The sequence below is a fragment of the Centrocercus urophasianus genome, unplaced genomic scaffold (genome assembly GCF_019232065.1).
Source record: "Centrocercus urophasianus isolate 14NV4802_14NV808 unplaced genomic scaffold, USGS_Curo_1.0 seq_10, whole genome shotgun sequence".
Lineage (NCBI taxonomy): Eukaryota > Metazoa > Chordata > Aves > Galliformes > Phasianidae > Centrocercus > Centrocercus urophasianus.
Window position 1 is genome coordinate 33,945,244 of NW_024884142.1, and position 26,923 is coordinate 33,972,166.

Consider the following 26,923-nt stretch of genomic DNA (forward strand, 5'->3'; position numbering starts at 1 on the left):
ATGTAGAGCTGGGAGACCTAGGACTATTCATTCTGGACAATAGAAGACAGGGGATCTTATTAATGCTTATAAATATCTAATGGCTGAGAGTCAAGAGAACAAGGCCAGGCTCTTTTCAATGGTGCCCAGTGAAGAACAAGGTGCAACAGGTACAGAATGGAACACAGCAAGTTCCACACAAACATGAGGAACAAATTCTTTACTTTGCGGGTAAAAGAGCAGAGGAACAATCAATCCAGAGAGGTTGTGGAGTCTCCTTCTCCAGAGAGATTTAAAATCCACCTGGATGCTTTCCTGTGTAACCTACTGCAGGGAACCTGCTTTAGTGGGGAGAGTTGTACTAGTTGGTCTCCAGAGGTCCCTTCCAAAGCCTAAGATTCTGTGATTCTGTGATTCTTTAGACATCCATTTGGGATGAGACATATAGAAAACTAAACACAAGCATTTATTAGTGCTTAGTCTAAATATGCAAGAAGATTAATTCATAACTTGGGTTCCTAAATTCCCTGTCTGACACTGATAAGAATCAAATACAATATATGGGCAAGCACATTAATGACTTGTTAGATATTACCCTGTACACAGAATATAGGTATGATTTCCATTTTATCAAAAAAAAAAAAGAAAAAAAGAAAAAGGAAGCAGGGAGGTGGAGGGAGAGAAAAAAAGGGATTTTCATGGGAAATTTTAAATAAAAAAAATTAAAAGTATTCAAAACTAACAAAGCGAGATTCTTTTTTTTTAGAGTGTTTAATCAGTGTTTACTTTTTTTCTGATATGTTGCTTACTGTTAAATGAAAGTATTAAGAAGTTGTCAATCAATACACATAGGTGGTAATTTCTTAGTTATAGGAACAGAAATGGAAAACCAGTAACATAAAAATGTTCAAATTGCAAAATCAAAAGTGCATAGTAATGAACCAACTACTAATACTGTTTTGAAGATTCTAGGTAGGATGTTATTGACAATTCAAACACTGTGCAGAATGCATTTGTTACTAGGCAACCATCTAGTTAAGTAATTTTATAAATGAGTTTTACTCTGCTTCCAGTGAACCCTGAAAATACTGTGATCTCAGTTCTCCACTTAGAATGTATTTAAAAGAGGTATCAAAAAAATGTAACCAAGCAGAAAGCACTATTAGAAGCCACATTATTTTACCTTCACTAAATATTAAGTACTTTCCCTGAAGAAACTGAATTTTGAATACACCTATTAAGAGATTTCTATACCATGCACAGTGCCATGTCATTTTTTTTCCGAACGACAAAAAGCTTTTTATATCATGATTACTGTTATTTTTCCAAAACTGAAAAACAAAAAAGAAATATGAACTCTTCTACAAATCAATTAAACTCCTTTACTATATTAACAAGGAGCACAAAACATATGACAATCATGATTACCTTTTAAACTCCATGGATATACCAGAAAAATGGAAAAACGTTCAAATATAAATAATAAAAAATGACATGCAAAATGTCTGTTTGAACATTTCCATGAAATTTATAGAAAAGCTTCTGAAGATGAATTCAAATATCCAATAGTAATTTCCAACCAAACAGAGATTGTTTACAAAAAATATATTGCTTTTAAAAAAGAGACATTTTTACACAGCTACAAGGTTGCCAGAAAAGATAATAAGATAGATCTAGAACTATGTAAAGCATTAGACTTTGTGTATAACATATTGTTTAAAAATAATGTTATGTAACACAATGGCAACAAAACATCCATTAATTTTATCACAAACTGACGAAATGACAGCTTTTTACAGGGAATTTATCACTGAAAGACAGAAATTAAAAAGGGATGTCTCTAAGTACAGTCTAAGCCCAAAATTTTTCACTGTTCACTAATTTTATCAACAAATTAATATAACTGATATATGTGTCAGCCAAACAGATAAATCTACATTGTTGGACTCATTCAAATTAAATTTCTCTTAATTTATCTAATTCTAGAAGAGGACAGAGCTGTAAAATGAGAAATTATCCTCACGGAACATTTTTATAGCAACAAGTGATTCCTGCACCTACTATTAAAGAATTAATACGAATAATTATATAAATATATAAGAATAAAATGACAACTTAATGAACAAGTAGGAGGGAAATGCTCTACATCTTTATGTGCCACAACCAAAACTAAAATAATTTCCATATCCAATTTTGTTGATGGGTTTTAAAAACAGTGACATACAAAAGGAAGTTTATTAAAAAAAAAAGCAACCAAAAACCCAAAGCACATTAAGTGAAAACCAAACCATTATAATAGAAAGTTTTAGTAAGTTGGTTTCATTTATCTTGTAATGGAAGAACCTGGCAAACTTGATTTGCATACAGAAGGAACAAAAGGGATAAAAGAGTAATAGAAATCATTCAAGATGAGATGCAAATGCCATTACTTACTAGTGCATTCTAGTCCAAAATGACACTTCTATGAACTACAGCTGTCTACATTTACAGACAATACAGGGAGACAAATGAGCAAACCTTCCCTGTTCTCAGTTTTCTTATACAATTAGCAATCAGCTACTCAAATTTTCTTTATCAAGAATGGGATTCCAAGAACATGAAAATTCCCAAGTAAAAAGAAATCAGCATTTTGCTTAGGATGGGAAACCTCTAGGATAATTTGTTTCCAATTTCTAGTAACAAGGCAAAGCAAGGTAAGAAGGAAACAAAGAAGATAAACAAAAAAGAGTTAGGGGAGATAATAAGGAACTAAACATAGGGAAAATACATCCAGAGCAAGGAAAAGTTTCTTAACTAAGGAGTCATTAAGAAAAAAAAGCTCAAAAGTATAGCATTAGAATTACCAGGGGATGAAGAAGAAAAAGACAATGATGACTGGGAATAGAGAAAGTAGGAAGGCAAACAGTGGATCGGAGTTGCGAAGATGTTTTTTTCATGATTCAGTGGGAGCTAGCACTTCATTTGCAGATGCAGTAAAAATGTACTCTAAGGACACAAAGCGTGGGTAGGATTAAGAAAAGGGTTTATGAAACCTTTTCATTTTTGATTTTAACTACTCGTTTACATATAGAAAAAATATGAATTGCTGATAACATTTAGTTCATAATCCAGAAAAATACTGTTATTCTTTTTAATGTTTATATTTTTAAAGGTGAAAGTTTTTGTATCACCTGATAGAGCCAACTGTAACAAGAAAGACTAGTTAGATCCACCTTAATATACTGGCAATTTGCAATAAAAAAGCAAACCATTAAATCCCAAAGTAAAATATATCACTTTAGCAATACATGGAACAAGATTAAAATCATAAATGTTATCTATTCTAGTTGTCTCAAATGACAATTGCATTTTAAATTGTGCAAGTGTTGAAAACAAATTTGCGGAAATCTAAGCATAAATAAGTAGGATAATTTCACTGATAAATGTGCAAGCAGATTCATAAAGTGATACAACTGTGAGGTTTGCTTACCACTGTGTTTAGTTAAATGTGTACTAGAGTTTTTCAATTAAAAATACATGTTTTTTTTCTTTTTTAAGAACTTTATTACAATGAATTTGAGTGCACTGAGGTAAAAGATTGAAAATGCTCTTCAGAACCTCCTTCAGATTCTAATTTATAATTCTACAAAAAGAAGAAAACAACATGGAAATTAAGTAGGTAAAGAAAACATTAATTGCTACTTTCCTCATTTATAACTTATCTTCAAATACTCATTATTACTTTTACTGTGAGTATCACAACAAGCATTATAAAGAAAGTAACAAAGGGAATGCCGGATTTTGCTTGTGAGATCTGTTACACTGAATATTACTTTGGATATTCAGAAATCTTTTATTTGAATGAGAAAGTATTTTGTATTTTTGCATTTACCATGATGATGATAAATATGCTAATGTATTCCTCTAACCATGATGATGATAAATATGCTGATGTATTCCTCTAACCAAATTAGTCTTGTATTTCCAGCATTACTGGATCATTAAAAACAATGTGAGATTCAGAATTAAATAATGTCACTAAAGTTTAATTCAAATTGAATAATTTGTTTAAAGAAAGTACATATGATAAGTTGTCATGTCACTGTGGCACTCCTAATCCAGACAACTAGCTTAGGAAGAGTCCCCATGAGCACAGCTACATACCTAGTACATATCTAGCAATGTGGTTGAAATAATACAAAATACAAATTACTTGAAACTGAAATACATAAGACTGTGAAGGCAATATTTGTGTATCTAAGAGAGTAGTCCTGTTTTCCCAAAATCTGAGAAATGTTTCTCTATAGGCTTTCTATTACTTATTCACAGAGTTGAGAGAAGGTATCAAAACTCACATATTCAAGTACGCTTTTTTTCCTCATAAGCAGGAAAGAAGTCATCGACCTCTCTCAATAATTATGACAAAAGAATTCAGTGTCAGGTAGTTCATTTCTTCTTTCAAACTAATAAGCTTAGTAGATATTACAGAACTGTGGAAATTTTGATTAAAAAGTTTAAGCATTTCAGTTTTACATCTATTTCATTCTCTGAACCAAAACCTTAAACATCAAAGCTATAAATTGGGTTCAAAGAAGTTGTTTGATGTTACACCTGCAATATGTAACAGAGCTCAGAGCAATTTTCCAACCAAAATGTTTAGCAAAGTCAATTTAAATCACTTACAAAAACATTCTCAAAAATTTGAGAAGTACAAACATGAGTGAATAAACTGTTCACTCCACTAGGATTAAGACTGCCAGCAATTCCAATATATACTTGTCCTTCCAAGTTATTAAAAAAGCTGATTAAAAAAATGCCGTAAGTTAAAATGAACATGCTAAACTCCCACAGGAAATGGTGTGACAGTGTCCATCTGGAGAAAAGTACAGTTATAATTCAAAAATGTTAAGGTGCAAATTAGGACAGATCTTATAACGCATCGGGATGTTCCTGCTTTCAGAATGCATTGGCATGGCTGTATTTGTTAAGCATATCAACACAGATTTCAAAACATTCTTTTCCAGCACAGCGATACCAGAGATTTACATCAGGCCCAATTCTTATAAAGATCAAAAATTAAAAAACAAATCCATTGTCTATTTTTCTATTACCCACAATCTAAGCAAAACAACCTTCAAACACACCAAAAACAAATGTTTTTTTTTATGAATTATGAAAACAAAAGAGATATTTCCTTTTCTTTCAAGGCACGATAACAAGCAAAACACAGAAAGCTGTATATGTTATACAGATCTTGACATGCATAGGAATCATACAATTGTCTAATACACAAGGTAGGGAAGTATGATCCAGGTGAAATTATAATATAACTATATTAGAATAGCTACTGGATTTATTAAAAAACACAAGCAGTACTGAAAGGAATTTATCACAGTTCTATGCTAGAAGTTACAGAAGAGAGAGTGACTGTTCCAGGTCAAACCAAAAATCCAACTACTCTACTACACTGTCTCCCACAGTTGCCAAAAGAGGTTGTTCTATTAGGAGTAAAGAAAAAAGGAAAACGTCAATGATGCCTGCCAGCGTAGCCCTCAACTCAAGTCTGATTTAGTGACTAGTAATCTGTAAAGGTCTTTTCTTTGAATAACTTGTTTAATCACTTTCTGAATTCCTTTACTATAAATTAGAAAAAAAAAAGTCAATAGCTCTGATGCCTTAAACTGGTGTACAAATCAGGTAATTGATCTCAGCAATAACTGCAGTGGTGCAATTGGCATAAGGATATTTCAGATTGATGTAGTATTATTTCAAAACTTATCTCCTTATTCTTACTTCCTATCACAGAATCACCAAAGTTGGAAAAGACCTCCAAGATCATCTAGTCCAACCATCCACCTACCAACAAAATTCTCCCACTAAACCATGTCCCTCAGTACAACATCTAAATGTTTTTTTGAACACCTCCGGGGATGACTAATCAACCACCTCCCTGAACAGCTCATTCCAGCACCTGACCACTCTTCCAGAAGAGAAAGTTTACCTAATATCCAACCACAGCCTCTCCCAGCACAACTTGAGGCCATTCCCTCTGACTCTGTAGAGCTAGTTACATGGGAGAAGAGGATGATCTTCGCTTCACCACAATCTCCCCTCAGGTAGTTGTGGAGAGTGATAAGTTGAGCCTCCTTTTCTCCAGACTAAACAATCCCATTTCCCTCAGCTGCTCCCAAGACTTGTGCTCCAGAAGCCTGACTGGCTTCACTGCCCTTCTCTGGATACTCTCCAGGGCCTCAATCTCCTTCTTGTACTGAGGGGCCAAAAACTGATCACGATACTCAAGGTGCAGCCTCACCAGGGCTGAGTACAGAGGGATGATTACTTCCTTGCTCCTGCTGGCAACACTATTCCATACAGGCCAGGATGCCGTTAGCCTTCTCGGCCACATGCTGGCTTATGTTCAGTCAAGTGTCAACCAATACCACCAGGTCTGTTTCTTCCACAGAGTCTTTCAGCCATTCTGCCCCAAGCCTGTAACACTAACTTGGCTTGTTGTAGCCAAAGAGCAGGACCCAGCACTTTGTCTTGTTGAACTTCATCCCACTGACCTCATCCTAACTATCCAGTCTGTCCAGAATTGTTTCCTGCAGCATAGTTCTAAATATTCCAACATATCAGTGTTTTTGTTGTTGTTTGTTTTCTGTTTAACTGTTTTTCTTTTGTGTGTTCTTTTACAGTATACTTTCCAACTCTTCAACTCCATTCTCTCAACTGTTTTCTTGTAGTGATCCACAGTGATCTCCATCATTGATTTTCTTACCAATTTAAAATAAACAAGCTATTCATAAAGGTGGTGAGATGGTTAATTTCAAGATTTCTTCTTTGTTTTTCATCCCATCTGCTTCACTTAAGAAAGAGTTACAAATGGGTAACTTCAATTTCAAGTAAATTAAACTCCAACTTGGTAGGTAAAACAAACCTTGAAGCCCTAGAAGATTAAAGCACCCTGGAGAGCTATTTTTTAAATGAGTGTTGAAGAAAGATACTGCTGTATTACAATAAATGCACTAAGGGTAGGATTCAGTACTCATGATATAATTGCCTCAGATCATTTAATATTCCTTAAGACATCTACATGTGCTTGACAGGCACAAAAGGAAAGAATCTATGGGAGATTTGTGTCCAAATGAAGCAGAAGCATAAGGCCAAGCTGGCTAACCTGAGGCAGATAAAATAGCTCTAGACATCTATTTCAGACAGCCGAAACCCACCTCACAACTTTCATAAAACTTCACATAAAAAAAAATGAAATGTGTCTTGCAACCTGACATGAAGACAGTGACCGTCACGGTCACTGCTAAAAACTGAGATGCTTAACTTTAAAGATGCCTAAGGAAAACAAGGTAATCAAATCCATTTAAGAAAGAAAATACAGTATCAAACAGGTTACGCTTCTGTGCCCTTGAGGTAGTATAAACTCTACAAAACCCTACACTCCATAAATAACTTCTTTAACTGTTTGGGTTCTTCTAAGGAATTATCACTTATTTTGTTCTTTATACAAGAACTTTAGACTTACTGTGTAGGATCACAGCAAACATTAATTTTATTCAGTTCTCACTGGAGACAGAATCAGATGATTCAGAAAGCATATAAGGAATCCTATTTTAGGAACTTAACAAGGTTAGTGTAGCCTTACCAAGAAAAAAAGCATCTTGAAAGCCAAGAGATTTTAAACATTAACATGCTTACAAATATAGCCATAACAAGAACAATTGTATTCATTTCTATTTTGTTACAAATTTTTTGTATTGATGCAATTTTGCACAACATACCTTTAAGATAAAAAGAATGCCACCCTACACTCTGCTTACTGTTATCATTGGATGTACTAAAATTTGATGTGTGTCAGTAGCATGTGCATGCTGCACAGAAAGCCAACTGTATGCTTGGCACCATCAATATAAACATGACCAGCAGGGCAAAGGAGTTGACACCCAATCTCAACTCTACCTTCATTAAATTCCACCTGGAATACTGCATCCAAGTCTGGGGGCTCCCAGCACAAGAGACACAGACCTATTAGAGCAAGCCACATATATATCAGAAGGCTAAAGCATCTCTCCTACGAAGAGAGAGTGAGAAATTTGAGGTTCTTCAGCTTGGAAAACAGAATCTTCCAGGGAGACCTCACTGTCACCTTACAGACCCTTACAGTGAGCCTATAAGAATGGTGAAGACTGACTCTTTTATCAGCGAGTGTAGTGATATGACAAGGGAAAATGGTTTTAAATTCAAAGAGAGTAGATTTAGATTACTACAAAGGTGGTCAGCTACTAGAATAGATTGCCCAGTTATGGATACCCCATCCCTGCTCAGTGTCAGGCTGTATGAGACTTTAAGAGACGAGATCTAGTGAAAGGTGTCCGTGCCCATGGCAGGAGGGTTGGAACTAGATATTTTTTAAGGTCCCTTCCTACTCAAACCATTCTTGGATTGAATTATTCAAATTCTAACCCTTTTTATTTATTTCTAACTTCCACATTTAATTTTTCTTCTAAATGCATGTCTAACCATTGAATAAAATGGTTATAAAATATATAAGAATACAACATTTATTGCCTAGCTGAACATCATTCTTTTGCATGAGATTTAAGAAAACAAAAACAACAACAAACAACCACATTTATCCTTTTCTCCTTTTGCCACTTCAGATTTTGGTATTTAGAAAGTACTGCTAAGGGAAGAAAGAAAGACTACTTATGCTCAAATACAAATGACTTCATATTCTAGCAGTGATGACAACTTCTTCGTTCTTTGGTTAAAAAATTTTTCTTCCAGGAAAAGTGCCAATAAAAGGAATCTCTGCCAGTAAGAAAATACTTGCAATTTTGGTTATGTTAAAATATTGTCTTGACTATTATTTGTTTAAAAATGTACCAGTTCAGTGTTACTTGTATAGCACATAAATTAATACAAGGAAGCAGCTCCGAAATAAATTATGCATCCTAGGAATCTGACATTTGTGGTAATAAAAAAGGCAGAAGCCATTTTTCTTCATACTTAGTACAGAGTAGCTATAAAATAAATTGTAAACCACCTAAGCATTTTGATTTCATTGTCAAAGCATTTCTTCTTTTACAATGAAATATATTCCTGAATCAAATAAAATTGTTTAAAACAATTTTTTTTTTGCTCTTACCTGACGTAAAGTACGTGCCACTATACTTTCAAGTACGGGTCCTCTGTCTTCATGCAACAGATGAACTTCATCAAGAATCAACAGCCTTACCAGCTGAGAGAGAGCTACATCACCAACACTTTTTCTCGTTACTACGTCCCATTTTTCTGGAGTAGTCACAAGCATCTATTAAAGCAAGAAAAAGAGATATTAAGCATATGCAAAGAAAAATCCAAATTCAACTTTATCAGTATATTAATATTTATCTGAGTAAATGCAATGTAGAACTTAGCAAAGCTACCGTAAGTTTTACCTACTTCATGTATTTGAGGCAGAAATAGTTCACTGCATCAACATATTATGCTGGTGGGCTTCAGTGCAAAAATGCATATAGAAATATCATCTAATAACATCAAGGCAATGCATGCCGTTAGCATACACTTTCTACATTAGAACAATTAAAAATCTGTCCAGAATCTATTCTTTACCTAATTGAGTAATTTAATCTGCAAATCCCACTAAAGGTTGTTTGTGATAAAATATTTTTAGCTTTCATCTAAGAACCACAAACACCTAAAAACTTTCCACAAAAAACATTAGGTAATTCTGAATAATGTCCTGACTAACACAGAGAGACATAGAAAGTTAATGATGACTTATAAAACTTCTATGAAAATTGCTAGTCAAAATCTGAGAAAAATAATTTCCTCTCATCTGAACAATAAATTAAGTATCATCAGGATAATATTGATAGATGTTAAAAACTGTTGGAATTGCTGTCTCAATTTTTTTTTGAAATCTAACTTAACAGACTTCTTAATTACAGATTGATTAAATGGGAAGGGATCTGTAAAGGCCATTTTGTCCATCTCCCCTTGCCAGAAAGAGCCACACAGATCAGGGTGCCCAGGTTATCTGTATATATTAATCCTCCTAATATAAGTATTTTTCCCCTGCAGCGCCTCAAAGTATTGCTCCAGTCCAATTGTTCTTTCAGAACCTATCACTCTTTCCTAATTACCAAGAGCAACTCCTGAGATGTGTCTTTGTGATGCTACAATAAAAAAATATTTTTCTGTCCCGCTTTATTTAAAACTTAATGCAAGAAAGAATAAGTCATAACACTGAGAGTGTGTATGTGGGCCGTTTCTATGCTTTTTTTCCCAAAGTATTATTGGATGCATTTTACTAGCAGATACAGATTTTCCAAGTTCTTTTACTCCTACAAAACAGTAGGTGTAAAAATGTATGGTCGTAATTTATGAACTGAATTGTAACACTACTACAGATGCAACTGTTATCACTTCAAAATGAGCCATGTCAACAACAAAAAATTAACAGCTGTACTTCAACAGAACATTAATTAGCAAACAGTGAGGAAATACATTTAGCAATGCATATTAAGACTTTAAGGTTTGAAATGCTACAAATGCAAGCTACTTAGCTAATTTGCTCAAGCTAAATTGGCAATGTTGAGACCAGTTATTTTTTCATGCCAATCATGTTATCAAAATATGTATTTAAATTGGTGTCATTAATTTTTCTGTTTTTGAGCAAAGACTAAATATTCATTATAAATCTCTTTTACTTTGATCTTATTTTGAAGCAGCAACGATAGGCAATGTAATGACCTGAATTAAAAGCTATACTTGATATCCTGTCTCATTTAGCAAGACCAGAGACCTCCAGAGAGCATCTTCTCAGAAAATAAGATTGCCTTTTATATTTACTTTGCAAATAGGATTTACAGTTGAGAAAGAAAATCCTCTAAAAAACAAACAAATCAGCTTTGTATTCTCAAACTGTAAATTGAATTCAAATATAAGGCACTAATTAAAAGTATCAGCAAAAGAAAATGTTGACTACCAGCAAACGTTAACAAAGCCACAGATTATTTTTTCAATTAAAATAATAAACAAAGCAGCATTATGATCTGTCTCATAATTACTTTTAAATGCTGTGGTACTGTTTATTTTTACAATTAATTTTCAGAAATAACGCATTTCATCCACAAAGTTATAAACTCAAAACTCAGATTCAGCAAAAAGGGTCTACTTTCTGTATGAGAGCTGAGAAAGTGCAACCAAACTCTGAAATAGCTTTCTAACATATTCTCTATCATACTTTGAATTCAGTTATCATCACACTGAGAAGCGTGTTCCTTTAAAGTGCTATTTCACCACTTCACCTCTTTTGGTATTGAAATAGCTGGAAAATTGAAGTATCATATTTGTTTAATGAGCTGGAACTCATGCAAAGACATTTCAATTTTAAAAAATCTAAAAAAATTTTTTTTGTGTTAGGGTATGGCTAAACAGAAATGGGTAAACTATCTATATTTTTACTGTCATCTTAAGTTTCTCTCTGGACCTGTAAATCTCCTTTTGCAATGCTTCTTGGATTATCATTAATAACTGCTGCACACTGACTTTTTCTACCACGGAAAACATGGAATAGTCAAATTGGTTTTATAAAAGAAAACAACTCTTTCTTCTTAGGTGAGGACTGTCGATCATTTTACTTCATATCAAAAAAAGACAGCATGTTTCAAAAAATTCTTTCAATTCAAAGTGATTTCGTGAATACTTTACATGAAATTCAGACTCAAACAACTCAAACAAAAAAGCCAAACTACTTCACTTTGAAAAATGAAGTCAAGGAGGACAATAATAGGTGATAAATTCAACCTCTATACAATTTAAAGCAATTGTGAAAATGTATTTTTCTGTATTCATAAACTTTGCTAGTTGTTTTTGCCAGTTTCTCTTCACTCCCCTTAGAAACCAGACTTCAGGATAAGAGGATATTTTCATACCATAGTTTCAGATCAACATTCTGAAAAATACTTTGCTGTTTGCTGTTCCTTTGGGTTTTTTTGTTTGTTTGTTTGTTTTAGATTTTTTTTTCAGTCTGAAAAGTCATGTGGTCTCATAGAGGTGAAATGATCTTCCATTACTTTCTTAAAGTTTTATTTCTAACAGTGGACACATCCTTCAGGTTTACTTTTTTTAATAGCTCATTTTAGTTAAGGCCTTGCATGTGGCTAGTATCATATTTCTGCCTGGTTAAGCTGCACATGTTCTCTGATGCTAGTAAATGATATTAATCTCCTCAGATTCATGCTCCTGTGCACTCAAATCCATATATGAATGTAAGCATGAATAAGCATAAAATATTTAGCAACAATTTCCCACACTACAAAGTCCATTAAGTTCATTTTCAGGAACAGTTTTCCTTTTTTAGCAACTTCAGCTTCCAAGTATATTTGCCACTGGTCTGACCTTTTGTCCCTTTCATGCCAAAAACAGTTGATGCATAAAGAACTGGTCAACTAGGATAACAGATGGAGCATCAACTGGAATGACAGGAAACAGAAACTGGTTTTCATATTTGTTTTAGACAAAATACAATTCTTGATTATTAAAAAAAGAGGGTAACAGTTGTAAATAATCAGTTAGTTAGTAAACTAAATTCTCTAATCTTCATTATGTTATAAAGCAGATTCTCAAAATAGTCTACCTTCCCTTTCTGGAAGGTAAGGCATCATTAGTAAAGTATGTTTCATGGCAAAATGTCTTCATGGCAAATTTTAACTTTTATTTTTTTTTTCCACTATCAAATCTGGTAAATATATTTCAGGACTGACAATGGGTTTATATAAGTTCACATACTGTTTAAGTAAACATCTTACAGGGCAAAATGTTGGCAATTTCTCTTTAACCGGGCTTTTAAATTTCTTACAGCAGAGATTTATTGAGCATTCCTGAAGATAAAAATGAAGCCTTCCTACAAACAGCAGGAACACAAGATTGACAACAACAATTTATCATAATCAGCTCCATTCAGTGGGCTACTCAATAAAAACATTTTTTTACAAAATGACTATGTATGCTTTTGTAGAACCACTAAATCAGCATCAACCATTAGATTTTAAGTCCAAATAAAGAACTGACAATCTGACAGATGCTAGAGTTACCCAGTAAGTTAACCCCAGAGAACTAACCAAAATTGATCAAAATAGGACCAAAAGATCTTTTCAGATAATCACATACAACTGCAGATGAGCAAACACAATAGCTGTTCTATCTCCCAAACGCTTGACTCATCTTCAGATAAATGCTGACTTCTGTGTTCTAATTTTTCTGCAACTGTGTTTGTTCACAAACAAGTTATGAGTTGTAATCTTTATAATGAAGACTTTCATGTGAATCATGGTAATCTAAAATGTTTGAATTTTTTATTTTTTAGTAGAATCATGCAAACATCAGACAAGAACTGTTAGAGAAGGCAAGCTGGTTCACAACTGCACATAGAAGTTTTCCTAAAAGGTGGTGAAAACATCCTTTGGAGAATTTTTGCAAGAAACAGCAAACACCTACTATTGGTATTAACTGCTACTTAGTGTTTCCTTGTAACTTTTGTACCACTCTCTATTAATTAATCTTAGTATTTCTTCAGGGAAGGAGAAAGAAAACCAAACCTTGTCTTAAAAGTCACTTGATGCCTGCAGCTATGTGAGCATCTGTACTCCAAAGGCTACCTCCCATGCTCCTGTGCAATGACCAATGATGCTGGAGTTGCTCGTTTTTTTGACAGACTAAAAAAAATTTGGTTTATGACACAACAGCCAAACTAAGCAGGGGTAAAGAGACTGAAAACAGCTAAAATACAGCCTGGAGACCACTGAAAGATATAATCTCCATTGGACAATGCATGTTATGCATTTCAGAAGGAGTAGAAGGCAGTAATTAGGCATGTCTAGAAATTATTTAATCTCTTGTAGATTAAAGAGATTTTTTTTAACTGAAATGACATGAGTGAAGCAAAACATCATTCCAAATACGAGAATGCAGAAAACTTCTCAAAACTGTCTGGATAATGTTGGGATGGTGAACAATTTTGAAGTTCCTTCCATTTGTTTATATAGTTAAAGAAAAACACTAGTGCATTAATGTTGCAGTTTAACCCAGCAAACAGTAAAGCACCACACACTCCCTCACCACTCTCCCACACAGTGGAATGGGGGAGAAAATAAAAAGAAACAAAGCAGTAGGTTGAGAGAAAAGCTATTTACTACAAGAGAAAAGAATAATAATTTTTAAAAGTATTGATTATATATGTATATAATTATCATATTTATAATATGATACAGATATATAAAATATTACAAAACAAGTGATGCTCAAGTGAATAATTACCACTCATTGAGCAATGCCCAGCAAGTTCAAACCCAACCAACTCTCCACAGTTTCACAAGTTGGTTTTTTTTTTTTGCATGATGTCACATGCTATGGAATATCCCTTTGGCTGTCCGGGCTCTTTGTCCACCCAGCTCCTTTCACAGTGGGACACTATGAAAAGCTAAGAAACTGAAATGTTCTTGACTTTCCACAGCACTGCTCAGCATCTAAGGACCTAAAAGTAGGGAACCATCCTCTTTCTGCATTAGAGTCTGTAGTAAGTTTGTTTCCACCACAGTGATTCATCATAGATGGATAGTAATAAAGAATTCTGGTCTAGTCACTACTGGTTTTTTTTGTCAACATTCAAAGACACTCTCCCAAAAACCCACTTCTGTAACTTCAGTTAATCTAGCTTCTTCATTATTTTTAATTCACTACTGGCTTTCTCTCTTCTCCCACTCCTTTGTATACATCTATAATTTCCCCTTACTGCACATGAAAGGATTATGTGGCTGATTCTACAGCATGATCTCTTCAGTCACAGCCAGGACTCCTCATCTTCTGACAGCATTTTGGCCAAGGGGCATAGTTATACTACACAGTGTACCCTATTCATGGTCTAACTACTAACCATGGTGCTTTTTCTTGGCCATGGGAGGATGTTCACTGCAAGAGCGTTACTCATGCACAGAGATGCACATAGACTTACACACATCCACTCAGACCAGCCTCACACTGGAATGCATTATAATCTGCAATTCTCTCTTGAAAGCTGCCATGCTGGGGCTTTGTATACATTGGAAATATTTTCCTTCAGTGACACTTTGGAGTTTTCACATTTTAATATTAGGTATCTGATATCAGACTCTAACAGGGACACTACCATATTGGTACTCTATGAGGCAAAACTATGAAAAAGGGCAGCAGTCTGTAAGTCACTTACATAATTCTGTTTTTATCCTACTTTTTATTGTGCTCTCACTACATGATTTACTTAAACATTTCACAAAACCTCATGAAAGAAGGAGTTCAGGCAGGGAGCAGAATAAACATATAGAAAGTGAATCAAAGGGCAACAATTCAAAATAAGAATGAGATAGGAAAGAAGAAAGTAATAAACAATGAATATAAATAAATTGCTTTTCATTACTCAGTGACAACCACCTGATGCTGCATTTTACATAGTTAAAACAGAATTGCATCTCCAGTAAAACAGGTTTCTTACACAACAAAGATACACAGATCGGCAGCGCGAATAGATGATGCTACATCAAAATTTAATATGCTCTAAAGTAATAGCAGTACAGAATTACATTTATCTAGTATGGACATCTTAAAAACATTCAATAGGAAGACTATAGTTACAAAAGATATCTGCAAAGAAGATTGAGCTTTTCATGTCAGAAAGATTCAATGAGGTGGGTTACATTGATGCGTAATAGCAGCAATTTTGAAAGCCATCAAAGCTAACATTTGCAATCAACAACAAATCTAGAGATCAACAATAGAACAGTGAAAATTTTAAACAGTCACTTAGAACTCATTAGAAAGGCAAACTAATTTCTAACTGAAGAAACACAACTTTGTTTAGCTTGTTTTATTTTATACCTTAATCCTAGGAACTCATACAATTACAATTGAGTTTGATTCTTTAAAGAGCCAGTTGTGCCCATGTAATGAAAAGGGAATGAATGGTTTGACTATGCATCTGGACACCTACTTATCAGAGCAAGATACTTATCACACCTCAAACGCTGCTGAACTGATTTTTTTATTAATATTTTATTTCTAGTATAGTTAACTACAAAAAGAGTTGAAGACACACACCCAGGTTTAGAAGATCTAAAATGTTTTGCTTCCAGCTCGCTTCCAGATGTTTCACTGATTGCAATATTCAGTTATAAGTTCAGCACAACTTTTAAACTTCAGTAAAATGGACTTTCATAGATGCAAACCAAAATGGAATTAAACCAATCTAACAAATGAGGGTGACAAGTCAGAGGAATTCCTTTTCGTTGTTGTGAAGGCATTTTAGTTTTCTATGTTGTCACTGAAAAAGTATAAAACTATACACATCAAGTTGTTAAATTAAACTGAAGAGAAACTATGGAAAACAATACATATTAGGATCCCAATAATTGTTACTGAGAAGTAATCTGATGAGAGCATCTGCCATTTACATTTTTTTTTCTAGGATAAAACCCATCTTTTTAGTGTCAGTACAAATCTGACTTTAACTACCACAGTTACAAATGAGGAAGAACAGCTAGCACACTTTGTGAAATGTATTTCTTATATTATAACAAACTTAATTAGCCACTCAACTTTCAGGTTTAAATAATGATCTAAATGTTTTAAAGGAGTTTGATCCAAAACATTACCCTTTTTTTCCTTCTTTCCCGTTAATCAGCTCACTGATTATAGTTATACTAACCTCTGATACACTACTGTCAGGTCTGATTGATGCCAATACCTTCCTTAATCAGATCTGACAACTCACAGCAAATGTCTATCTCTAGAGACACTACTTCCAGCCTGCTTGATTTCAAGCCCTCTCCATGTTATTTTGCATTTTCTTTTCCCTCAACCTCTTTCATATAGAACAGGGACAGTAAAATAGCAACAAAACATACAGAAATATACTCTACAGCCATGTTTTTAAATACTATTAGAGCATATTTGGGCTAATGTTAATACTTTGTTTACTGGATAACTACAAGCAAGAACATATTTTGAAAATACACTGATGTTCTCCAGCAACTTAATAATGGTGTTGCTTTTTTATGATGACAAAGATAAAAGACTACCTCAGCTATCAGTTTTTCCAATGTATTTATACAGGCATACTTTTAAGGCTCATCAAAACGGTCCTGCGTATCTCACTACTAAATGCGGATACATGAATTTGAGAATAACTTTTTTACAATAATTATTACCTTTAATTTCTTTATTACTTAAAAATTATCCACAGTAGGAAGAGAAGAAATCTGTGTTCCTTCACTTGGTGGTAAATCCTAAACAATACATTTTAATTATATTCTATATTGCTAGCATGTTAAATTATTCATATATACTTTACGTAATATATATACAATAATATACTCCGAAGAAGTATTAAGTATGCTTTAATTCTATGGAAAATTACAGTGTATTTCTTGTAATGCAGTATAGAAAAATCTATACTTTTAGATGGGAGTAAAATATAGCAAGATAATCTGTAGCACTTGTAACTATTATTTTGAAATCTAAAGTGTTTTTTCGTTTTTTTTTTTTCCTCAACATACAGTCACAATAAATAATAAACAACCCAAAATACACACTAATATGCAAAATGACAATTCAGAGGATATAAATTCTAAATTGCTTTGATGCTGTTTTATAATTTACTTGCATTTTCAACTGACCAGAAGCTGTAAAATTTGAAAAAGAGCCAAAGGAGTCAGACATTCCCTCAGCAACCTGTCCTCAAATCTACTCAGATAAGCTATCCTTTTTCAGAGGAATATTCACTCAGCAGGCACAGCTGTTATTCTGCAATTTTTACAGCTAAATCAAAGATAATTGGACTTCTGAGTACCTTTAAATTGTACTCTGGGAGAAGGGTCTAACTTAATGCATCATTTGCATTAACTATAAAAGACTGCTTTTTTATCCTGTGAAATTTACAGTGCTTAAAAAAGTATCTGGAGCTGCAAAGCAGTTAGCAGTTTTATAGACATGGATTCCTTTTACACAAAACCTTTTTATTTACAAGACCATTACAATCAACAGAAGTAAATCATTCTTCCAAGTCCTTCATAGATAAAATATTAATTATAAATACTACTGAAAAATACATTTCTGCTAGCAGTTCCCTGCACGTTTTACTGGCATTCTCAATGCCTAAAAAGCTCAAGAGTCAACACCCCACAATAATATTTTATTTGGTATTTTTAATCAACTCATTAATATAATTATTTATATGCAGTTAAGTAATTAGTCCATATCATGAAGCACTTCAGCTTCAGATTCTTTGTTTATATTTTATGAACAGTTGTAGAGACATTCTTCTTTTTTACTTAATGAGATTCATTACACTTTAGAATTTAACATTTAGACATTGCTTTTTAATGTTTTCCAGTCTTCATTTTTTCAGACAAAATATTAAAAGAATACTGCCTATTGGTCTTCCATCACTTGCAAAAATACTCTGAAATATATTTACCAAAGTAGCATCTTTCACAGAATCACAGAATGCCAGGGTTGGAAGGGACCTCAAGGATCATGAATCTCCAACCCCCATGCCTAGCAGGGCCACCAACCTCCCCATTTAATACTAGACCAGGCTGCCCAGGGCCCCATCCAATCTGGCCTTGAACACGTCCAGGGACGGGGCATCCACAACCTCTCTGGGCAGCCTGTTCCAGTACTTTCATCATGAAATGAGAAAAACTATACAGAATAATAAAATCATTAAAGTTGAAAAGAACCTCTAAGATCATCCAGTCCAACCACCAACCCAACCCCACTAAACCCACTACTCACATACCTCAGTGCCACATCGATACACTTATTGAACACCTCCAGGGATAGTAACTCCACTACCTCCCCTGGCATTCTATTCCAATATCTCACCACTCGAAAGAGTAGAAATTTTCCTAATATCCAACCTGAAACTTCACTGGCGCAACATAGAGCCATTACCTCATGTCCTGTCACTGATTTTCTGAGAAAAGAGGCTGACCTCCATCTCACTACTACACTCCTTTCAGGCCTGCACATTCCCTAATCTAACTCTTCCAACAACTGTTGTTTTTTTTTTCCCAGACTTTCCTATTGTTTTCAGTGACTAGGGATTGCTGAAATGCCAGTCCTAAAAATAAAGTCCGAAGCAGAGAAGTCATTAAGTACCTCAACCTTTTACATAATCTTTATCATTCTAGCAGTGGACCCATGTTTTCCCTTCTTCTTTTTGCTGCTGTTAATATACTTAAATAAGCCTCCCTTGTTGACCTTAACCTTGAAGCTGATTCCTTGCCATACAGGCTTTGGCTTACCTAACCCTGTCCCTTCATGCTCTAACAGACACTACATTCCTTCTAGGTCACCTGCCTGTACATCCACTCTTTAGATGTTTACTTTTTACTTTTATGTTTGGTCTTGCAAGCCTCCTGTCACTTTTCCTTGACTTCCTGCTCATTGATATGAGCCTCTCTTGAAACTGGAGATATCAAAACGCATTAATAAGTTCACAGACTGCTAGACACTCCTAAAGTCTGAAAACCTTTCAGTTTTCTATCTAGACATAAAACACTGATGCATTATATTAAGCAGTATAATATCCTCATTGTTATTTACAAAAGAGTGTAAAAAAAATTGCATTAACATGCTATTTGAGCAGTTTTCCCCATGCGTTCATTTTGTTGGTTACTGTAACAGGTTAGCAACCATGTGCATAACGTCCTTAAAAATATCACACTTTCTGAAGCACATTAAGCAAAGACGATGTTTTGTGGAAAAGATTACAGTTGTAAAATCTTGAGAACTGTGCTGCATCAGAAAAACATGAACTTACTACAATTACAATCATTTTAAATACCATTACACGACTAAATAAAGAGTCTTTGAAATGTTTGACTAGATTAGGAACTCTCTTCTCCCCACTCTCAGCCCCCACCATACACCAAGGTTACCAAATGAATATAACATTAAAGATGCCTATTTTAAGAGACGCAAAAGTGAAAACAACTTGGAAAATAAGACAGATTGCCTTAAATGTACTAAAACAAGATCAAAGAAACGGAAGAAATCTTGTGCTTAGCACTATCTCTTTGACACAAAGGTTTATGGCTGACACAGTCTAAAGTATTTTCTTAAATAGCAAATACATTCTAAAATCTGAACAAACCAAAACCATGAAGACTCAAGAAACAGGCTTAAAAGATTTCTGAATTGTATGTAAGGCAACCACTTACCACCGAGGACTTGATATATTTATGAGACCTGCTCCAAAAATAATGCCTCCTATTTTATTGTATTGTCTCACAATGTCAGAGGCAGATGTTGGTGCTGTGGCAGTAGAAGTTGAACCTTCCTGCCAATATTCCATCACATTCTGTTGCCGTGTGACAGATGGCAGCAGAGGGGCAGTCTGACAAAACAGCACTTGTCGTGGAATTAAAGGTGGGCCACTGAATTCCTTCATGTGGAAAAATTGCACCCACTGACATCCATCAATGCTTGCTAGACAGTTATGGAGACCAAACAGTGGATGTAAGTACAATTTCGCAATGGGTGGTGTGCTTCAGCAGTGGATGACATCAACAATGTGAAAGATGAGCCACATTCTAGACAATCATGCATAGCTGTCACATCACCAAATGAAGACTATCTCAATCAGCTCATCCATGTAAATCAGGGTATTATGACAAGGGAACGGTGTACAGAGTTGAATATTGGCTACAGAAACAATGGTGACAACATTAAAATATTGCAAAGTTAGCACCAAGTGAGTCCCACAAATGTTCACACAGGAATAGAAAGACCACTATATGCAAGTCTGTCAGGACATACTGAACCAATGTGAGACTGAAGGTGACCATTTCCTGGACTGCATCATTACTGGTAACGGGACATGAAGTCAGAGGCAAAACAGCAGTTCACTGAGTGGTGACATGAAATCTTCTTTAAAGAAAAAGTTCCAGACACAGCCCTCATCAGGTAATGTCATGTGCCCTATCTCTTGGGATAGGAAAGGGGTAATCTTTCTGGATTTCCTGGAATCCAGACAAATCATCAACTCTGATTACTACATAGTGAAGCTTACTTAAGCTGAAGGCTAGAACTTTCAGTGGCAGATCAGAGAAGATGACAAGCTTTCTTCTGCAACATGACAACACCACGTCCCAGACTTGGGGCAGAGTAGCTGGAAGACTGTGTGAAAGAAACGGACCTGAGGGTACTGTTGATGCTTAGCTGAACATAAGCAAGTAGTGTGGCACAGGTGGCCAAAAAGCCAAGTGGCATCCTGGCTTATATCAGAAATAGAGCTGCCAGCCGGAGAAGGGAAGCGATTGTCCCTCTGCACTCAGCCCTGGTGAGGCTGCATCTCGATGATTGTTTTAAGTTTTGGAGCCCTCCCTGCAAGAAACACATCGAGATCCTGGAGGGTGTCTGAGGAAGGGCAACAAAGCTGGTGAAGGGTCTGGAGCAGCTGAGGGCACTGGCATTGTTCAGTTTGGAGAAGAGGAGGCTCAGGGTAGAGCTTATCACTTTCCACAACTACCTGAAAAAAGGCCGTGGCAAGGTGGGAATCAGCCTCTTCTCCTGCGTAACTAGTGACAGAACGAGAGGGAATGGCCTTGAGTTGCACCAGGGGAGATTCAGGGTGGACATTAGGAAATAATTATCCAAGAGAGTGGTCAGAAACTGGCACAAGCTGCCCAAGGAGGTGATGGAGTCACCATCCCTGGAGGTGTTAAAAAAAACATTTAGATGTTGCAGTGAGGAACATGGTGGTTGGACTGAGTGATCTTAGAGGTCTTTTTCAACCTTGGTGATTCTGTGATTCAAGAACTGAGAGGGTAATTTGCAACTCCAACTGGGCTTACTTCTTCTCTCATCAGGCACCTGCATAATGCCGAAGCCTTTCTGACAAGTATTCACCACGTAGCTTAAAACACTACTAGTCCCTTGCAACTGACATGCAGTTCACTAGCCTCTGGACGATCACCCTAGTGAAGTAAGACAACTAAAATCCTTCACTATTATGTCAGTTATGTCAGTTCTAGTCTAGAAAGTCAAGAAATATGACCTGATATTTTTTTTTATATTAACCACAAATCTAGCAACAGAGAGACAAAGACAGTGAAACCTCAATGACTGAAGAACAGCATTCCTCTCAACATAAATACAGTTTGTACATTATTGTACTAAAATACTAATTTGTACATTATCTTAGATTATTGTATCTGTTAAATACAGCAGATATTAGCAATATCAAAGATTTTCTTTATTAATTTGACTTTTTATCTAAATATAATACTTCAGACATTTCATGTGATTCATTTCAGTGAAATTCTACCCAGAGATTAAATCAATACACAGTTAATTTCGCCCATATAAAAGCAGTAAACAGATTTGAACATCATAAAACCTTCACATTTCCAGCACTGTTTGATTTTTATTGGTAAATAGGTAGAATATTGTGAATAAAGATCTTTCATACATACTAAAGAATAATTTCAAGATTTTTTTTTTTTCCAGTAAGCACTTACTGAAGAAATTAATTTGAAGCAATCATTACATATTTGCAAATAATTTCATAAGAAGAGTAAGCAGTAAAATTGATTTAAAATATTAATTTGAAAGTTACTCAGCCAGATCCTCCTATTTTCACTAACCGTGGCTCAGATTTCCACTTGAAAAAATTAAGAAATCTACTTGATTCACCTGCAGGTGACACTGTTGGTCTTAGCCATATAACCAAAGAGCAACAGCATTCCTCTCAATACATTCAGTCACAGCCTGGATCAATGATGTATCCAAAACACAATTATTTTTCTTGTATTTGTACACTACTACTTTTTAAGTTTCACTGCAATATCAAGCCTCTGCAGAGACATTGATTAATGCAAGTGCTTCAAGTACAGATACTTTTAAAATGAATTTATTCTGATAAAGCTTAAAGTAAATGAAAAAACGTGTGCACTGGAGGTATAGCAAGGGCTTTATCCAAATTAAATATTTTATATTTTCACATATGTGTTGAAGTATAATACTGAAAGGTTATATAAGTTTATTATAAAAAAAAAAAAAAAAGAGGGAGGGAGGGGGGAAACCAAGAAAAAACACTACCCAAAACTTTTGTTCCTAAGCAGTTTAGAAAAACTAGCAGAAAGCAGAACTAAGTCAGGTACAAACATAATTCTAATAAAAATGCAAACACAGTGAAGAATGCAATTACATATAAAAACCCATATACTTCAACTACAGAACACAGAAAGTATTTTATCTTGTTCAAAATTACTGTAATTATTTGGGACCATTTCTACTACATTTTTTTTCTGTTAAAACTCCCCCTTTCCAGTCCAACCCAAATACAGATTTCAGACAAGTCAGTCATACCAAAAGATGCTGCCAGTCAGTTGCACGTTACACATTTTATCAGAGTATGTGATGTGTGATTATTAAACGCAAAGCAGATTACTCAAAGTCTGTAGTAAAATACTACAGATTATGTAATAACAGCAGGCAAGTAGGCATGCAGTATAATAAGCCACTATATCTGTCTGCTTGAAAAAATAAATTATTTCAAATAAAATTTAAATGAATGTTTCAGAGTAGTGATTCTAATTTCTAAAGCATGGAAGCTTGATTTCAGTAAAATCAAGATGGATTCTGTCATAAATCTAGAAATTAATTTAGGTCATAGGCAGCACCTACAGTTCCTTATAAATGACTACCATTTTTTATCCAAACTGCTACCATTTGATCACATATGAGTACTTTTTCCCCTCTGGCAAAATCTTAGCTGTCATAGACACATATATTAATGGGACAGCAGTAAATCAGAATGGCTTCCAACAATTCCACTAGTATATTGGAAGACTGATGCCAAAAAAGAAAATGAGTACAATGCTGAAGGCACAGAACGGTAACATCAAAACACTGGAACAGTCCGAGAGACAGAAGAGAGACATTTCATTTCTTTGATTGGAGACAACAATTCAACTAACAAGAAGCTTATCAACTGAATTCACTGAAAAGTTATTCAAAAATCTCTGTATAAGCAAAATTCAATTTTTAAATAATTTTAATTCTTGGAGGTAACCAGGATTCCTACATGTGGAATCACAAATTAGTATCTTTACTTCATAGAGCTAAAAAATTCAAAGAAAGAAGTTTGGCTCTGCTCTGCACATCACATATCCCAAAATGCCTTTCTGTTTTTTAACATGAGTCCTTTTTAACCCATTTTTACTATTTCCTGAAGTTGAGGTAACGAAAGGAGAAATCTGTGGGAAAATGCCACAAAACTGACACTCATAGAAAAACTTCCTCATCTTTCAAGGCTCAACTAATACAATGAAATTGAAAATCTAAGTGTTCCTGGGGTGATACTATGGAAGTCTGCACAGCTGGGTAGGAGAAATGCTCGATTTAGTTCTTTTCTCCACCTTCAGATCCCATTGATTTACAAAGCAAAGGAAGGTTTTACCTAATTCAGTTTTTTTCTTCATTTCCTATTTCCTATTACCTATTCCGGATCTATTAATGTTCTTTAAAAAAAAGCATTTTCTTTTTTCCTCTTTTTTTTCCCACCCTTTCCCTTGCTTGCCCTTCAAAAACTGTTTGGATCTCCACTTTCTAACTCCAACATCCAAGATTGAACTCTACTCAGCTAAAGACCTGGATGTCACTGATCATCACACTGCTATAAACTGTGAGCACAACTGCTTGCTGGTAAAGGAACAGACAAGATCAGAACCCTGAAAAATAGTATTTCAAATCTTTACACATAATACAGTAGGTATTGGCATGTATACAAAGACACATCACTTCATATTTTAAATATTGCTTTTGAAACTTGATACTAATAAAAATATATTTGACATTTACAGAAAAAGTTAAAGAAGAGAGAAGATATACAACAGTCTGTGGAACTCCATCAAGCCTTAATACCTCAAAGATATCTTGGATAGTGATCTTAACATACAATTTATCCCGAAGGTAGCATGCTGATACAGTTCTGGCTGGGTTAAGATTAGTTTTTTTCATAGATGCACATATGAGGCTGTGTTTTGGATTTCTGATGAAAACAGTAGCGGTAAGGCATTACGATTATAGAGCAATTCTTGCACAAAGCCAAGGGCATTTCAGCTCCTCGTGCTGCCCTGCCAGCAAGGATCTGGAGTAGAACAGGGAGCTGAAAGGGGACATAGCCAGAACAGTGGACCGAGACTGACCAAAAAAAAAGGATATTCTGTATCATACAATGTCATGCTCAGCAATAAAACTGGCGGAAAGAAGGAGAAAGAATGCAATGTATGATGTGTTGGCATCTTCCCAAGAAACAGTGACTCATGGTGAGCCCTGCTTTCATGGAGTTGGCTGCGCATCTGCCTGCTGATGGGAAGTAACAACTGAATTCCCCATTTTGCTTTGCTTGTGCACAGCTTTTGCTTTACCTACAAACTGTCTTTATCTCAACCTATGAGTTCTTAATCTCATATCTTTCTTATTCTCTCCCCCACTACACTTGGGGAGTCTGAGCTAGCAGCTGTGTGGTGCTGAGATGTCTGACAGGGTTAAAGCACAGCACTGTGAAGTCTTCTGCAATAAAGAAAATCATCAATAAAGAAAGACAGTGGGAAGATGGAGATGACTTTGGAACATGGAAATCATACTGAATAAAGATTTCAGTGTTTCCTGAGTCATAGAAACACAGAACATCCTGAGTTAGAAGGTGCCCATGATGGTCTAATTTTCTCCCGCTCCGTGCAGGTCAACATAAGAATTATACCACCTACCAAGAAGCTTTGTCCAAATGCTTCCTCAACATCAACAGGCTTGGGGCCACAATCAGTTCCCCGGGAAGCTTGTTGCAGTGCTTTGACATCTCATAGTGAAGAGCGTTTTCCTAATTTTCAAACTCCTCTCCAGGCACCTTTAAGCTATTCCCTTACATCCTAAGAATGTTTAGGAGGGAGACCAGTATCTATTTTACTCTCCACTCCCCTTCAGAAGGACGTTGTAAAAAGCAGCAAATCCCCTCTTCTCCAAGCTAAACAAACCAAGTATCTTTGGCTGCTCCTCTCAAGTCATGCCCTTTAGCCCTTTCACCATCTTTCTTAACCTCCCTTGGACGTATTCTAATATTTTTACGTATTTCTTGTCCGCACCAATGCTGAGTACCAGTAGGACAATCATTTATTTTAACCAATTAGCTATACTCTGATTAATGCACCCCAACATACTGCTGTTTCTCTTGGCTGGCAGGGCACATTGTTGACTTGTATTGAGCTTTCCATCAACCAAAAGCTCCAGATTTCTTTCTACTGGGCTGTACTCCAACCATTTTTTCCTTCATCTATATGTACATGCTGAATACCATATCAAGTATGGAATTCATCATTTGTTCTTGCTAAACACGAGTCAGCAATTCACATTTTTTTTTTCTTCTAAGTCTTTTGGCATATTTTACTCATGTTACTCATCATCACTCAAGTGATTTTTTTCGCTTCACGAAGGTAGACTCATTTTGAAAAGAGCATAATTTAACAATTCAGAGGAAAGGAAATCTGCTTTTAGCACAGTTCTACTACTGAGAAAAATTCTGAAACTTTTGAGAAAAGAGAGACTAGTCGCTTCCTCTTTTTTTTTTTTTTTTTTTTTTGTATTAGATTTTGATGTCCTCTGAAAAGTTTTATCTCCCAGTCCAAATGCTGATCAAAAGATATTCTGCTCCTGAAGCCATGGGTGCGCATTGAATTAGGCACTACTTTTGATTCTAGTCATACAGGAAGAGGGAATATTAACTAGATTCAACTCTTTTGAAACAAACAACTTAAAAAGAGAAGAGCTTCTCTGAATCTGTGAGCTTTATAATCTCTGGATCACTTCTGATGGCCACCTCATTTATCCCATTCCACATCAAAAAAAA

At 35.1% G+C, this 26,923-nt stretch overlaps 1 protein-coding gene across 3 annotated transcripts in view; it reads right to left on the bottom strand.

Annotated features, from left to right (window-relative positions):
- The window catches only part of ASCC3 (activating signal cointegrator 1 complex subunit 3), a 256,841-nt gene that overhangs the window by 158,119 nt on the left and 71,799 nt on the right, over nt 1-26,923 (bottom strand). For all 3 annotated transcript variants that reach the window (XM_042812582.1, XM_042812567.1, XM_042812576.1), the window contains exon 11: nt 9,119-9,283. In XM_042812582.1, coding sequence (XP_042668516.1) covers nt 9,119-9,283 — 165 coding nt within the window. The remainder of the gene's footprint in view (nt 1-9,118; nt 9,284-26,923) is intronic.